General features: G+C 43.4%; 1 protein-coding gene across 4 annotated transcripts in view; it reads right to left on the bottom strand.

Moving 5' to 3' along the window:
• Positions 1-17,742, bottom strand: part of Tet1 (tet methylcytosine dioxygenase 1) — a 69,392-nt gene that overhangs the window by 2,625 nt on the left and 49,025 nt on the right. For 2 of the 4 annotated variants that reach the window (XM_021175118.3, XM_085842846.1), the window contains exons 6-9: positions 7,374-7,585; positions 4,554-4,704; positions 4,023-4,118; positions 1,638-1,727 (exon numbers count right to left, since the gene is read on the bottom strand). In XM_021175118.3, coding sequence (XP_021030777.1) covers positions 1,638-1,727; positions 4,023-4,118; positions 4,554-4,704; positions 7,374-7,585 — 549 coding nt within the window. The remainder of the gene's footprint in view (positions 1-1,637; positions 1,728-4,022; positions 4,119-4,553; positions 4,705-7,373; positions 7,586-17,742) is intronic. The other 2 variants (XM_021175119.3, XM_085842845.1) reach the window with 1 other exon arrangement.

The following is a 17,742-nucleotide window of genomic DNA, read 5'->3' on the forward strand; positions in this document are numbered from 1 at the left end:
TCTTCCATAAGAATCAGGTTCAAATCCCTGCACACACATGGCAGCTCACAAATGTCCCAGATTTCAAGATATGACATCCTCACACAGACATGCAGGCAGGCAAAATACTACTGTACATAAAATGAAAAAAAATCATTAGAATATGCAGGCCAGAAGTTCCTGGGTGTGTGTGTGTGTGTGTGTGTGTGTGTGTGTGTGTGTGTGTGTTAGAGAGAGTTTCTCCATGTAGCCCCTTTTCTGCAGGGTTTCCAAGCACTGAGATTAAAAAAGTTTTGAGCCATCAACCCCAGCAGAGCAGGTACTCTTAACCACTGAGCCATCTTTGAAAAACTAGGTCTCTTTTTCATCAGGCTGGACTCCCACCTAGGTCTATCCCTGCCAAGAGTTTTGTTTATCTTTGGCAGTTCTACAGATCCTAGAGGATAAGGATGCACAACCTTACAACTGAATGTCCCACTTCTGCCTAAGGCAGAATTCAGTCATTGACACTTTGTTTTTTTTTTTTTTGTTTGTTTGTTTTTTTTGTTTTTTGTTTTTTGTTTTTTCGAGACAGGGTTTCTCTGTGTAGCCCTGGCTGTCCTGGAACTCACTCTGTAGACCAGGCTGGCCTCGAACTCAGAAATCCACCTGCCTCTGCCTCCCAAGTGCTGGGATTAAAGGCGTGCGCCACCACCGCCCGGCTTCATTGACACTTTGAAGTCTAGGCTAGACAGGAACATATGAGGCTCTCTCAAATCCCAAACAGGAGGACTGGAGAGATGGCTCAGTGGTTAAGAGCATTGACTGCTCTTCCAGAGGTCCTGAGTTCAATTGCCAGCAACCACATGGTGGCTCACAACCATCTGTAATAGGATCTGATGCCCTCTTCTGGTGTGCCTGAAAACAGCCACAGTGTACTCATATAAATAAAATAAATAAATAATTCTTAAAACAAAACAAAACAAAACACCATCACCACCACCACTACCACCACCAGCAACAACAAAACCAACAGGAAAACCCTACTTGAGTACTTTTTTTTTTTTTTTTTTTGGTTTTTCGAGACAGGGTTTCTCTGTATAGCCCTGGCTGTCCTGGAACTCACTTTGTAGACCAGGCTGGCCTTGAACTCAGAAATCCGCCTGCCTCTGCCTCCCGAGTGCTGGGATTAAAGGCGTGCGCCACCACGCCCAGCAATTGAGTACTTTTGAAAGATAGCAATAAGAAATTGTACATTTGAAGATCATTCAGGCCAGGAGAGAGGGCTCAGACTCTAAGGATGTTTGACATCCAATCCTGCATACTTGAGTTTGCACCTTAGCACCTATACAGAAAGCCTAGCTTTCTGTGTATGCTTTTCCCAAAAAGAGTAGAAGCAGGGTCACTGGGGTTTGAGGGCTACCAGTAAGTGTGAGAACCACATTTAGCAAGATATCCTGTCTCAAAGACATAGAATGCTGAAAAAAGATCCTCGTCCCCAGTTTCTGGTCTACATGTGTGTTTACACACAGGCAAGTAAGTATGCACACAAACTTACAACTATTTACACATATTTAAGAGGAACTTAGAAAAAACTCCATGAATAGTAACTTATTGGACATAGAAATTTGAAATATTCTTAAGGTCATTGTGAAGGTTCTAAAAAAAAAAAAAAATACCTGATTTTGATAAGCAACCGGAGCCATCTGCTTGTAAAGTGGAGCTAATACTGTAGCCAACTCTTGTAGATTCTTTTCAAGCTGTTTTTCCTATAGAGAAAGATAATCCATGTAATATAACTATAAAATACTACGTTGGCTGTGTTAAAGGGAGTTGCGAGAGTGTATCAAACTCCACTACAAATAATTCCATATGTGCTGGACAGACAGTTCATTCTTACCATACTACAGTGGGTAGAAAAAGTATAACATAATAAATCTATATAATGAAGAATATATTCCAACATAGAATAAAAGCACACTTACTTACTGACTAGAAGTGAACACTTGCAATGAACACAGACAAGATTCCTGAAGGCAAAGCAAGCTATGAAGAGAAGCATGTAACCTCTTATCCAGTTTTAAATAAGCACAACTGGGAGCCTAACACTTGGCATTCTAGCCCAGGAGGACTGGGTTCAAGGCTAGCCAACACGATATGTTTAACTTAGGTTCTTGCATTAATCATCTTCTTATTTCTCAGTCTTCCTCAATTTTTAGCATGTATACTGGAGAATACTACTAATGACCCTCAGGGCCTCATTTACTCTTTAAATCAGCCTTGCATGCACACAGAAATTCACAGCGCCTGAAAGAGCAGAAAGGGCTGAACCGTTCATTTCCCAGCATCTACGTGGCTTTATTTGAGTCACTGAAATCTTCACATGTATCCTTGGCTAGGCTTGAACTCAGTCTTCCTGGGCTAGCCTGCCAAGTTCCCATTACAGAAGTTCTGAGCAGGGTCCATGTTTCAGGTTATAGAAACTGTACATCCTTTAGCAAAGTTTTATACTTATCTAAAAGTCAAATGTACTTCATTAGATGTGTTCTTCGGCTGCAGGAGTTGTAGGGATTGTTCTCATTTTACAGTCCAATATAAATTACAAAATAAAATGTAAACCTTGGTTGCCACCAGCGATTTTTATGCTATCTCCAACTTTCCTTGCATTAAAATAGTTTGATTCAGGCATGCTGAATTATATGGTTTTCCTTGAATACTTAAAAACCTACATATAACTTTTCTTTCTATTCATTAAAAGAATATTGACACATACTTTCCAAACCATGCTGGGAAGCAGAAGAGAGCGCTCAAAGGACCTAGGAGCTCACACTGTTCTAGCAAGTCATTCTACTAGCCAGAAGAGCAGAAATCTAAGCTTGGAGCACTGGATTTTTCTGATGTGAGGAACTGGTGGTGCCACTGGGGCCACATCTGGGTTCATTGCCCTACAGTAGCAGGAGTCTGTTGCTACCAAAGGCCAGGAGGGCATCCCTGGTCTGATCTGCTTAAAGGAGACAGGTTGATGCCTGAGGGCTGTGTAGAACTGGCCCTGTCCCTCACGTGGGCATCATGGAAGAGCTGGTCTTCAGAGTGTGAGTAGGAGTTGCCCCTGCCCCTAACCTCCTGCAGTACTCCAAGAGTACTTTGGGTGAGCCAGCCCTGCAGATATTTGCTTGGGAGAGCCGGCCCTTGGTATTGGTCTTCCATGAGGTGGCACAGAGCAGTGAAGGATACCCTCCTCCCTCACCTCACCCATAGCTGCAAGTGGGGGCCTGGTCTTAGGGTTCAGAGAGCTGACCGTGAATAAGGGGGTAGCGTGTGAGCAGACCCCCTGGGGCATGAGAGTTAGTGGGATGATCAGCTCCACTTCAGATGTCCCTCAGGTTCAGGTCCAGGGTTTGAGTTGGCCCACCCCAACACCTACACCATCAATGAACTGCTGGAGCACATGAGGAGGCCGGCCCTACAGATCCAAAGCTACAAGACATGGGGCAACAACAGGATACCTGAGAGGAGTCCCAGTCACCTTCTAGTATTGGTAGAGTAGGAGAAGCCAGAGGCCTCATACAATGAACATTTACCAGCAAAGAAACAGGGACAAAAGGGTATGAGACACATAGTGACACATCAGGGCTTCCACAACAAGGCTAATTGGGGGGTGGGAGATGGGTTGTAAGGGCTATGAGGGGAAGCAGAGAGGTAAATGGGATCGGAGTACATGATGTGGTTTGTCTGAAGACAGCTACTGTGTACTTATATATAATAAATAAATCTTTTTTAAAAAACTTTAACAAAAATATTGTGATGCATCAGAGAAAGTGATTCATACATGCAATTAGGTGGAGTGCTCTGATCTACTTAAACGAGCCTATTTAGGGATGACAAGTGGACATGTTTGCAACCCACCATCTCTGAAGTGAATAATTTTTACCCCAACAAAACATGAGAACATTTCCATACCTATTCAGCCTTAACCGCTCTCCCACCTCCCCATCTTGCTCAACAAGAATGACTTACAAATTCATGCTTCAATTTTAAAAAACTGAATAAAAAACTTGACTAACCTCTCTGCTTATGAGGGTCTTGCGGTCTGGAATGATCCACCCGGTTTTGACGTCACTTCCTTCAGAACTCATCCCAGTAATCCTCTTATAGTAGTTCTGTGGAAAGTATACTTTCTTAGTTTTGTTGTTGTTTGTGTTTTCTTTTTTGAGACACATTTTCTTGGTTTAGTGCTGCAACTTGCTCTGTAGACCAGACTGGTCTCAAACTTAGAGATCCTCCCGCCTCTGCCATGTGAGCCCACCCATGCGCCACTGCCACCCGGCACTTTCTTCGTTTTTAAAATGTTGGCAATTGAGTTTGTTTGACTCTGGTTGCCCATGAAACCCTAAGTTCTTTTATTAATGGTTCCCTCTGGTGCTGGGGAGCAGTGAGGCTAATGGGCAACTGTAAGAGTTGAAGTCTTTACCTGACTTGGAATCTTAGTAGTGACGTGTATTTTAGTAATTTATGACTGTTTTTAGGAGACATTTAGGCACTGTACATGGTTATATACTGTAGATAATACACTGAAAATGCAAAAGGAAACTCACATGTAAGGGGTAGTTTGGAGCAAGTCTGAATTTTCTGGGGTTTTCACTCCTCCCAAACTTACAGCCGTTGAAATACATGCTCCACGAACAGCCAAAGGAAAAGGATGCTCCGCAGGTTTTTGGGTCGATGCCTTGACAGGTGCAGGTACGTCTGGAAGATGGACAGCAGGACATCAGACAAGGCTGCAACAATGGCTTAGGAGCAGGTTATCATATTTACCCATTGCTTTTAACTTTCTTCATTAGGACATACCTTGGCTACTTCTACCCTCAAACTTACCAGCCGCCCTCTTCACTCTGAATCAATCCCTGGTTCTTATTTAACTAAAGTGATTGTTCAAGGTTCTAAAGCCAAGCAGAAAACAAACGTTCCTAGGTTTGACTACAGAGACATGAGAAGGAGAAATAAAGGTCAAAACTTGAAATCTTCCTTTTTAACTAAAAACCTTGACTTCCTCTTGAACTTTAGCTCCTTTTTGTCTAACATGACCTCGGCAAGGGAAGTGCATTACACTAAATATACAATCTGTCAATTTTAATGGAAAGATGTTGTGAGGATTCCAACAGGAATAATGAAAAGAAAGGCTGCTTGGTTCAGGACATTTCTAAAGCACTAACGTAGATTCTAAATTAACAAGTTTAGAGTTCTAGGCCAGCTATCTAGACCCTGCCACAAAAATCTATAAATAAATAAATAAATAAAAATTTAATTTTGCAAATGACAGGGAGGAGGAATGTTACAACACTGGCTCCATCCCAGCAAAGGGTAAAAAAATCCCTAACATCTGAATTTATTGATTTTCTTCTTTATTTTTGGTGAAGCTGGGGATTGAGCCAAGCAAGTTCCACAAGTTTAAAATTAAGGAGAATGTTACAAAATTTAAGGTCAAAAATTATTTCTCATTTTTAGATTTGAATGGCAAGAAAAAGAAGTAAGGAGGGAACACAGTTAGGAGGAAGGCTGTGTGCCACTCAATCCTGTGTCCAGAGCGGTCCAGAGACTCACAAAACCTTAAGTACTGTAACCCTAGCACTTGAGAGCTGCACTTGCGGAAGGTGGTAAACGTGATGCTAGCCACACAATGTGCCACGCCTCTAACACAAACCAATAAATGTGAATGCTCCGCTGAGTGGTGGTGATGCACGCCTTTAATCCCAGCACTCAGGAGGCACAGGCACAAGTGTTTGAGTTCCAGGCTAGAGTGAGTTCCAGGCCAGCCAGGGCTGCACGGGGAAAAACTAAAACAAACAGAAAGAATGCTGAGAGAAAAAAATGCAAACAGCCCCTAAGACACTGACAGAGCACAAGATCTACAAGAGCTGGAAGAGAAGAAATGTTGGGGTGGAGTCGGGTCCAAAGGGCCAAATTAGTTACTGAAGGGAACGAAACTTGAAAGGCCAGTAGAAAAATAATTCAGGTTCAGTTTTAAAAATGATAGCTGTTAGTATGTTAAGATATTATAGATATTCTCATGTATTTTGTCTCAATACAAAAATTTATTTGACTTAGAGATTAAGCAGGGTATAAACTTTTGGGGAAGCGATTTGACATGTTTATTATTATAAACCATAATAAAATAATTAGCAGATTTTAATCCTTAAAAGGATTAAAGAACAAATTAGTCATCTGCTAATTTAATGGTGAATTACAATTTTGGGGGGCTGCAGGGGGAGGGGAGGATTTCAATGCAGTGGACTAAACCCAGGACCTTGTGCACAAAAGGCAAACTGCACTACTGAGCTACATGCTCTCTCTCAGAGATGCCCTTCCTTTTACACTCTTGGGAAACAAGAACCTGAAGGGCTGTGACACATATTCAACACTACAAAGAGGCAGGAGGATTGTCAGACTGAACAATCTGACAAAGAAAACAAGAAAAAGGGAAAGTGGTCCTTTGCAACATTGGCCTTGAATGTTCATAAGGGTATACAGCCCAAAAGGGTCAGTACAGCATGATAGGCCATGCAGAACAATCACTGGAGATCCATTTACATATCAGCCAGGGCAAGTCGAAAGAAAGACAGACAGAAAGAAAGAAAGAAAGAAAGAAAGAAAGAAAGAAAGAAAGAAAGAAAGAAAGAAAGAAAGAAAGAAAAGGGGGAGGGGGAGGGGAAGAAGGGGAAGGGGAAGGGAAAAAGGGAAAAAGGAAAAAAAGAGGGAAAGAGAAAGGGAAAAGGGGAAAGGGAAAGGGAAGGGAAGAGAAAAAGAAAAAGAAAATAAAGGGCTGGAGAGATGGCCCAGTCTTCCAGAAGTCCTGAGTTCAATTCCCAGCAACCACATGGTAGCTCACTCACAACCATTTGCAATGGGGTATGATGCCCTTTTCTGGTGTATCTGAAGAGAGCAATGGTACACTCATATACATAAAGTAGGACTTCAAGCAGAAATTTCTTTTATCATTAAAAATATATATATTTATTGGTGTTTTCCATGCACATATGTTTGTGTAAGGGTGTCAGCTCCCCAGGAACTGGAATAATGGACAGATGTGAGCTGCCATGCGGATGCTAGGAATTTAAACTAGGTCCACTGGAAGGGCGGTCATTGTTCTGAGCTGTTGAGCGCCAGTCCCAGCAAAATAGTCTTCATTGCACTGCAGGTGTGGGGGGAGAAGAAACACAAGGTCTCCCTGTGCAGACCTAGTTCCAACTCATGGAAGTGCAGCTGCCTCCCATGGTGTGCAGCACGGGACCCTGTGGGTCCGTTTTCCTTCCATGGTACTTGAGAGTCCTGCTACTCACAGGCTAGTCTCAGTGGGCAGTTACTTATCAATTTGCCGCTCACAACAGAGGGAGGGAGAACAATGCAGATCTGATTACTTTTTGTTGAGGGTACATCTTCGGTCCGTGGGATGTCCGCTGTAGGACCTCAAGTTCTCGGTGAGCTCCTGGTACAGGCGGTCAGCCATCAGGCGAGGGATACCTTCCCACAGCAGGATAAGGACAACTATCACAGCCGTCGAACAGTGATGGTCTACACGCTCACGAACCAAGCAAATAAGCTTCTCTTCAGGACCACTTCTTCTGATCACCTGAAAGACCAGAATGTACTCATCTATACAAGCTTTATACAGCAGGAGCCGGACTTCCTTATATAACCCAGGCTTCAGACTCACTGTAAAATAAACAATATTTTTTTCCATTGACTTTCATGTATACGGTGTTTTTACTGTGTATATGTATGTAACACATATGAACGTGTAGTGTGAGTTACATGCAGTTTTGGAACACCATGTGGGTGCTAGGACCTGAACCTTGGACCTCTGTAAGAGCAGGAGGAAATGCTCTTCAATACTGAGGCATCCATCGCTCAACGCCTGGAAACAACCTGTACTCATGAACTCTTTGCACAGGAAAGGCTAAGGTGCTTTGCCTGTTGCTGAGACAAGAGTCTCTGTGTCACCCATGAGGGCCTCAAGTGCCTTGCTTGGATGAAGTGATTATACCCCAGGATTCATCCTCTAAGTGTGGACACTACAGTCATGGAACTGCTTCAAGTAAGGACATTTGTCTTATTTGAAGAAGTCAACAGTGAATGAAAAAAAAAAAATCAAACACCTCACTTAGGAGCTGTGTAAATTGTCAGAATACTAAAGGGCAAAGAAATAAATGTAGCTACCACAGTAGTGGGACTCTCTGGATCTCATGGAGTCCCAAACAAAACTCTATGAATTGTCTGATTTTTTGTTTTGTTTTGTGCTAGGATTAAAGGCATGAGCCACCACTGCCTGACTGGAATTGTCTGACTTTTAAAACGTTTCTTCCAAGTTAACAGAACTGGAATGATCCAGGGAGAACACGATCCCACACTTCTCGTTTGGGGCAGAGCTCAGCTAATGGAGTACCAACCAGTCTCTATCTCTGTGCTCGGTCCAGCACAAACCCAGCACAAAGAAATGCATGCGTGACTGCAATCCGAGCAGCCCTGAGGTAGGGTCAAGAGGAGCAGAAGTTCATGATTGTCCCAGGCTAGACATCTAGTTTGAAGCCAGCCTAGGATATAGGAGATCCTGTCTCAACCAAATAACAGTAATTCTTTCAATAAATGGCACTATTTAGCTGTCTACAGGAGGTGGAATAAGGAGGAAGTCCATTTTCCTCTGAGCCTGCCGCCAAGACTGTCAGCTAGATGTGGGGGGCATGACTTTAATCATAGCATTTGGAGGGCAGAGGTGTGATGAAGCCAACCTGTTCTTCATTAAGTGTTCCAGGCCAGCCAGCACTACGCAGTGACACCCTATCTCAAAAAAACAAAAACACAAGGGCAAAAGAGTGCAGGAGTTTGGTGCAGAGCACTGGCTGTCTGTGACTCTCTTCTAGAGAACATGTATGCACCCTGACATATATACCCCAGCACTCAGCCACCCACTGACACACTAGTAATAAAAGTAAAATTTATACATATATGATATGAAAAGGTACATATATAAAAATTTATGGTATGTATCATAGGAGAAGGACCAGCATGGAGATTCAGCACATATGGACACCTGAGTTAGATTCCCTGAACCAACATAAAGTTAGGCTTTCTGGCATACACATTTAATCCCAGGATAACTGGTCTCTAGCCAGCCAAGGAGAGCGTCTAAACTACCTGGAGGCCTATCACAGTAGCCAAGGGCTTGATTGGCATGCACCGGGCCTTAAGTGTGATCCTAGTGCCACAAAGGAAAAAACAACAAATATATATCTCACCTTCACAAACATGAAGGTAAAAGAAATCCCAATAGAAAGGCTAAAATTAAAAAGATACAAACGATCAAAACAGGAAGACACGGAACGTTGGGCACGTCACACATGAAAACTGCAGCATTAGCAAATAACTACCACAAGCTTTTTAGTATCAACAAACCTCCGGCTGGAACATAGGGCCAAAAGTCAGGCACCCGCAGTTACAGAGCACGCCCTCCCACCTCTCTGTCTCCTAGCCCTAGCAGGGATTCTATCAGGGAATGGAGTGGAAGCAAGTGACCAATCACACACCGGTGCTATCACACAGAGGTTAATGCAGGAAGCAGAGACACAGAGACCTGTAAGGGCTACCAGCTACACAAGGAGCTGGGTGTGGTGGGGACAAACCTGTAATCTGAACACCTAATCAGACTTTAGGGGTAGGACAAGAGGATCAGGAGTTCAAGCAGATGCACAGGCATTGCTGCACGAGACCACATCCCAACGTACACAGAAACATACAAATAAAGATATACATAATTTGTGAGTTTGGGCTTTTTGCAGAAATGGGTTACTTAAAAAGCAAACCAAGAGCTGGGCGCGGTGGCGCACGCCTTTAATCCCAGCACTCGGGAGGCAGAGGCAGGTGGATTTCTGAGTTCGAGGCCAGCCTGGTCTACAAAGTGAGTTCCAGGACAGCCAGGGCTATACAGAGAAACCCTGTCTCGAAAAACCAAACCAAAAAAAAAAAAAAAAAAAAAAAAAAAGCAAACCAAGGTGGGATTGCAAGCTTGTACAACCACTCTGGAAATCAGTCTGGCGGTTCCTCAGAAAATTGGACATAGTACTACCGGAGGATCCAGCAATACCTCTCCTGGGCATATATCCAGAAGATGTCCCAACCGGTAAAAAGGACACATGCTCCACTATGTTCATAGCAGCCCTATTTATAATAGCCAGAAGCTGGAAAGAACCCAGATGTCCCTCAACAGAGGAATGGATACAGAAATTATGGTACATTTACACAATGGAGTACTACTCAGCTATTAAAAAGAATGAATTTATGAAATTCCTAGCCAAATGGATGGACCTGGAGGGCATCATCTTGAGTGAGGTAACACAATCACAAAAGAACTCACACAATATGTATTCACTGATAAGTGGATATTAGCCCAAAACTTAGGATACCCAAGATATAAGATACAATTTGCTAAACGCATGAAACTCAAGAAGAATGAAGACCAAAGTGTGGACACTGTGCCCCTTCTTAGAATTGGGAACAAAACACCCAGGGAAGGAGTTACAGAGACAAAGTTTGGAGCTGTGATGAAAGGATGGACCATCTAGAGACTGCCGTATCCAGGGATCCATCCCATAATCAGCTTCTAAACGCTGACACCATTGCATACACTAGCAAGATTTTGCTGAAAGGACCCAAATATAGCTGTCTCTTGTGAGACGATGCCGGGGCCTAGCAAACACAGAAGTGGATGCTCACAGTCAGCTATTGGATGGATCACAGGGCTCCCAATGGAGAAGCTAGAGAAAGTACCCAAGGAGCTAAAGGGATCTGCAACCCTATAGTTGGAACAACATGATGAACTAACCAGTACCCCGGAGCTCTTGTCTCTAGCTGCATATGTATCAAAAGATGGCCTAGTCGGCCATCACTGGAAAGAGAGGCCCATTGGACTTGCAACTTTATATGCCCCAATACAGGGGAATGCCAGGGCCAAGAATGGGAATGGGTGGGTAGGGAAGTGGGAGGGGTATGGGGGACTTTTGGGATAGCATTGGAAATGTAATTGAGGAAAATACGTAATAAAGAAATAAAAAAAAAAAAAAAAAGCAAACCAAGTATCAGCTCCCAGTAATTACAGGCTCATACTTACAAGTTTCTTTAGCCATTCTCTAATAATACAGAGAATATTCCCTGCTGTTTCAGGTTCTTCCGCCCTACTGAAATAACTGAGTACAGCTCAGAACAGCACAAACACTTGTTAAACAAATAATTAAAAACCACAGAGTCTAGTGGAGTTACATTTCAAATAGTATCAAAGTTGATACTATTAATCAGAAAGAAAATGTTGTGTGTGACCAAACCGTCGGAGCCTACATTAAGGCAAATGCCAGCAATTTGAGGATAAAGCAGGAGAAACCCAAGGCTGAGCTAGGCCAACCAGAGCTATGAGACTGTCTTAAAATTGAGAAAGTGAAATTCAAATCAGTATTTTGTACCTCAAAGGATGTGCCAGCTTGTAAACTGTAGAAGCCAAAGGGCAATGTGACTTTCAGAGAAGAAAAATGTTACCCCAAAGTCTAAAGTTTGTTCGTACTTCCTAAGCACCCTCTATCTATCTATCTATCTATCTATCTATCTATCTATCTATCTATCTATCTATCTGTCTGTCTGTCTGTCTGTCTGTCTGTCTGTCTGCCTGCCTGCCTGCCTGTTTTGGGGCACAGGACTTACGAAGCCACCATGGTTACTTTGCATACATAGAACATGAGTTCAATCAAATCCTCACCAAGCACCAAAAAACTAAGCACAGTCTTGTGTTCCTTTAACCAGGGCACTGCAGAACAGAGGCAGGTGGGGGAGACAATGTGGTAGGAAGGCATGTGTGGTCCTCCCCTGCCATTCACATTAGGGACAGATTCACACAGTCACCCTTCCTACACGCACCAAGCCAAAAACAAGCCTTAGGTTTCGTAAAATGCACTATGCATTATGAAACTAACATTCTTCAAAATATCTCGCATTCTGCTAGGATTTTGGAGCCTGAGCCTGGCTGCAGAGTACAAGCTTGTCCAGTCTTTGGGATCCTCAACTTCAGCCTCCTGCGTACTGAGATGAGGATTGAACCTCCGTGCCCAGTGTTCTTGTTTCCACAGGTAACAGTCTAGAGATGTACTTTGCATGTCACACAATTACCATTTTATTCTTTTTAAAGATTTATTTTATGTGAGTACATCGTTGCTGTCTTCAGGCACACCAGAAGAGGGCATCAGATCCTGTTACAGAGGTTGTGAGCCACCATGTGGTTGCTGGGCATTGAACTCAGGACCTCTGGAAAATCAGTCAGTGCTCGTTTTTGGTTTTGGTTTGGTTTGGTTTTTCGAGAAGGGTTTTTCTGTGTAGCCCTGGCTGTCCTGGAACTCACTCTGTAGACCAGGCTGGCCTCTCCAGCTCCTCCCTGCCACCACTGTATCCTTTTATTGATTGAGAAAGAGTCCAGTGAGCACACTCACCTCTATCCCTCAGTCTGAGGGATGGAGACAAACCTCAGTTAAGCACACTTGTCTATAGTGTGTACAATTCCTGATTTCCAGTTCTGGAATAATATACTTTTTTCTCCCCGAGACAAGGTTTCTCTGTGTAGCCCTTGCTGTCTTGGAACTCTGTAGACCAGGCTTTGCCTATCCCCTGCCTCCCAAGTGCTAGGATTAAACAGTGCACTACCACCAGAAAGCTATAAGCAAATATTTTTAAGTGTGTGTGTGCATGGATCTCAGTAGCATCTGTCTGGCACATAGAAAGGTCTTGGATTCAATATTCAAACCACAACTAAATAGGTAGAGAGGTGATTTTAAAATTCCCTCAGGGGCTAGGACCTCTATCTAAGGTAGCCCTCTCGGCGAGGACCTCTATCTAAGCTGTATCTTTAAGTTTGGGGCTAGCCTGATGGTAGTGAGTTGCAGGCCAGAGAGCGCTTTAACATCATTGGATTCATTTTCATTGATTAATAATAGTTCATGGTAGGAATAAACCACACTTTATTGCTTCATTCCTGTGTTGATGAACACTGGTTCCCATCCCTTTGACAATCTGGTTCTTGGTAGACGGTTACATACACATTTTGTGTAAATCTGTTTGTGTTTCCTTTGAGAAAATATGTTGAGACAGATAGGATTATCTGAATTCTTCCAAAGTAAAGGAACTGTTCCCACTAATGATGGATGAAGTTACAGCTTCTAAGTAGTCAAAAAGTTAAGTGGGGGCTGGTGAGATGGCTCAGTGGGTGAGAGCACCCGACTGCTCTTCCGAAGGTCCAAAGTTCAAATCCCAGCAACCACATGGTGGCTCACACAACCACCCATAATGAGATCTGATGCCCTCTTCTGGTGCGTCTGAAGACAGCTACAGTGTACTTACATTAAATAAATAAATAAATAAATAAATAAATAAATAAATAAATCTTAAAAAAAAAAAAAGTTAAGTGAAGGCACTCATCAAAAAAGTCAATCTAAGCCTGGCATGGTGGCACATGCCTTTAATCCCAGCACTGGGAAGGCAGAGATAGGTGGATTTCTGAATTTGAGGCCAGCCTGGTCTACAGAGTGAGTTCCAGGACAGCCAGGGCTACACAGAGAAATCCTGTCTCGAAAAACCAAAAAAAAAAAAAAAAAAAGGAAAAAAAAAAAAAAAGTCAATCTAGATCAGAGGTCGGGTAGATCTGTGTCTTTGGAGGAACAGACCCGGGGACTCCCTCTTCATTAGCTCTCGGTTGCCTTATAATCAGTCTCTCCAGTCACAACCTCCCAGACCATCTTCTCAGCTGTTGGCTCCTAAGACCAGCCAGCACTGTCTTTTTGTGCTTAGCTTCCCACTGTGGGTCAGCCAAGGACTTCCCAGATCCAACAAAATTATCCCATCAAAGCAGAGGCTGACATGAACTGCCTGGTCAATCTGTACCTGAGGGCCTCCCTCACCCACTTCTCTCTCTCTCTCTGGGCTTCTGTTTTGATCGGGATGACATACATGGCTCTGGGTAGGCCACTTCTGCAAACTGGCAGAAGTCAGGCTGTCTTGGCACTGGAGAAGACCCTGAACCAGACCCTCATCTCTGTGATTTCTTGAACAATTATTTCCTAGACAACGAGTAAAGTTCATTTAGAAGATGGGCAATCACCTGATCAACCACCCTTCTTATGCTGGTTGGGCCACCTTTTCTGCGTGCGCATCTCTTTGAGCATGCATATCTCCTTGAGTGGCACATCCATCGCAGAAGCGCTCGCTCCAGCTATCGTCTCTGCATGTGTATCTCTTTGAGCGGCTCATTCTCAACTCAAGCACAACTAGACCATCTCCCCGCCCTCTAGGGGCCCCTCCTCTGCTCTGCACTAGCCAGCCTCAGGACCTTCACCTGAAATTCTCAAGCCAGCTTTGTAACCACTCCAGAGCTCCTCCCAAGTCCTGGAACAAGTAAAAAATAAAAAGTTTTTTGAAACAACAAATAAATCAGTAAGTTTAGACTTGGAAAGATGGGTAAAATTCAACTATAAGAGTTAAGTTTCGAGGCAGAGGCAGGCAGATTTCTGAGTCCGAGGCCAGCCTGGTCTACAGAGTGAGTTCCAGGACAGCCAGGGCTACACAGAGAAACCCTGTCTCGAAAAACCAAAAAAAAGTTAAGTTTCCTTCTTTAGCATACATGTATGCATGAACATACACACTAATACACATATGTATGCTAACATGTACACACACACAAATAAAAGGTTCGCTAAAAAAAGAAAAAATTCAGACAAATCAAAACCGCCTTCTTATATATATTTGTTCACAGTGGCCCTGTCTACAAATATAGTTTCTGGGAGGCTCAGGCAGGAGGGTCACGTGTTTGAAAATGCCCCGTGCTTATAGAAAATGAGATCATACTAAGCTGATCGACCATAAACACACAAAGAGAAAAAAACTACTCTCTCCATTCTTATGGCTCTGAGGGTTTTTGCCTGCATGTTTGCCTGCTCCACATGAACACAACAAATGTGCCCACTGCCCAGGAAAGTACCCTGTATATGCAGGACCTGGAGCCACAGACAACTGTGACCCACTGTGTGCTGCTGGGAACTGGATGTGGTCCCCGGGAGAAACACCCAGTGCTCTTAGGCATCCCCTGTCCTAAGCTTCATTTATACAAACACACAGTGTACCAGATTAAGCCTCTTTCCCTGACCCATTCCCCCATCTCTAGCTCCAAAACCTTTCTGTTATTTTCCTGTTCGGTTCTTGCCTCCAGGGTGTGGTGCCTTTAAGGTGCACAATCATTTCATTAAAGGCACTGCGAAGTGCCATGCTTCTACCCTAGGTGTACTGTATGTGACAAAGGCGACTGAAATCCAAACAAGTATAACTTCAATTTTATGATTATTGTCTTTTTATCTAGAAGTCCTTTATGAGGTACATGATTTGTAAATATTTGCTCCCATCCCTGTCTGCTCTCATTTCTGTATTAGTAGTAGCCTCTGTAGCAAAAAAAAAGATTGAGTTTATATTTTGCTTGTCTTCCTCAAGACACTGAAAGCAACCAGGACCAAGAATCAGCTGCCAATCTTTGTACCTCAGCGATGGTGTTACAAGTGTCAGCCCAGCCACCATACTTGGATTTATTTTATCTGGCCATTTCAGAAGCATTAGTGCTAAGTATCCATAATCATATTGGCATCCATTTTTGTTTAAGTCATTGAAGGTTTATCTGTCAACTATTAATTCCGTTCCATGACAGTAACAATTATTTATTATGGTATTATATATTTCCTTACTCTGATAAAGAGCATGACTAACAACTTTGGGAGAACTGAATTCCTTTGGCTTACAGGTTAGAGTCCATCATTAAGAGAAGCCAGAGCGGGGGCTGGTGAGATGGCTCAGCAGGTAAGAGCACCCTACTGCTCTTCCAAAGGTCCTTAGTTCAAATCCCAGCAACCACATGGTGGCTCACAACCATCCTTAACAAGATCTGACTCCCTCTTCTGGTGTGTCTGAAGACAGCTACAGTGTACTTACATATAATAAATAAATCTTTAAAAAAAAAAAGAGAAGCCAGAGCGAATCCGGGCGTGGTGGCGCACGCCTTTAATCCCAGCACTCGGGAGGCAGAGGCAGGCGGATTTCTGAGTTCTAGGCCAGCCTGGTCTACAAAGTGAGTTCCAGGACAGCCAAGGCTACACAGAGAAACCCTGTCTCGAAAAACCAAAAAAAAAAAAAAAAAAAAAAAAAAAAAAAGCCAGAGCAGGAAATACAGCCAGAGGCAGGAAGTGAAGCAGAGGCCAAGGGGGCTAGAGGCTTACTGACTTGCTCAGTCTGCTTTGTTTGTTTTGTTTTGTTTTGTTTGTTTTTGTTTTTCCAAAGACAGGGTTTCTCTGTGTAGAACTCACTCTGTCCTGGAACTCACTCTGTAGACCAAGTTGGCCTCGAACTCAGAGATGTGTGAGTTCACCTGCCTCTGCCTCCCAAGTGCTGGGATTAAAGGCTTGCGCCACCACTACCCAACGATTTTTGGTTTTTTGAAACAGACTTTCTCTGTGCAGCCCTGGCTATCCTAACTTGCTCTGCAGACCAGGCTGGCCTTGAACTTAGAGATTCCCTGCCTCTGTCTCCTGAGTGCTGGGAATAAAGGTGCCTGCCACCACTGGCCAGCCATGAAATTCTATTTTAATTCAATTGGAAAAAAGTAAAATATAGTTTCTGCCATTAGATACACTAGAATATCTTCTGCAGAAATGGTTGAGGACCTGAGTTCAACGCCCCAGAACCCAGGTAAAACATCAGGAGAGACATCACACCTGTGATCCCAACATTGCAAGTGGGGAAAGCAATGCATCTGGAGACCATTGGCAAGCTCTTAGCCAATGAGGTCTCCTGTCTCAAGGAGGTGTTAGAAGTACCCAAGCAAATGCCTCCATAGGCTCCTGTTGTGTGCGCACACCCACATGTGTGCCCTGGAACACAAACATCACCAGGACTCACTGTAATAAATTAATGGCTTTTAAAACATATCGGCATACTTAGCACTGGTAGTGTGTCTTGTTAAATTAAAGTGGGACTGGCAATATACCTTCTTAGTTACCAGGAACTCCTACCCTCAGGCATTCTCTGCCTCGATTTAGTCACCAATCCCTAAAATGGTGTGGTAGTTGGAATGACAATGGCTGCCAACAGGCTTATAGATTCCAATGCTTGGTCACCAAGAAGTCGCATTATTTGAAAGGATTAGGAGATGTGACCTTATTGAGGACAAGCTTTGAGCTTTGAAAAGCCCATAGCAAGTCCAGAGTCAGTCTCTCTCTTTCTCTTTCTCTCTGCCTACAGACCAGGGTGTAGAACTCTTAGCTACTGTTCCAGCAACAGTCCAAGATGTTAATGTCTTTGAAACTGTAAGCCAGCCTCAACTAAATGTTTTCTTTTATAAGACTTGCCACGGGGGGGGGGGGGGCGGGGGGGAGGAACTGGTGAGATGGCTCAGCAGTTAAGATCACCGACTGCTCTTCCAAAGGTCCTGAGTTCAAATCCTAGCAACCACATGGTGGCTCACAACCATCTGTAATGAAATCTGATGCTCCCTTATGGAGTGTCTAAAGACAGCTACAGTGTGCTTACATTAAATAAATAAATAGATAGATAGATAGATAGATAGATAGATAAATAAGACTTTGCCACGCTCATAGTGACTCTCAACAGCAATAGAACAACAGTTCCTAAGATGGATCGCTATTGTTATTAGAAAGATATCATAGGCTC

The sequence above is a fragment of the Mus caroli genome, unplaced genomic scaffold, assembly GCF_978045245.1.
Source record: "Mus caroli unplaced genomic scaffold, Mus_caroli_1 scaffold_9, whole genome shotgun sequence".
Taxonomy (NCBI): domain Eukaryota; kingdom Metazoa; phylum Chordata; class Mammalia; order Rodentia; family Muridae; genus Mus; species Mus caroli.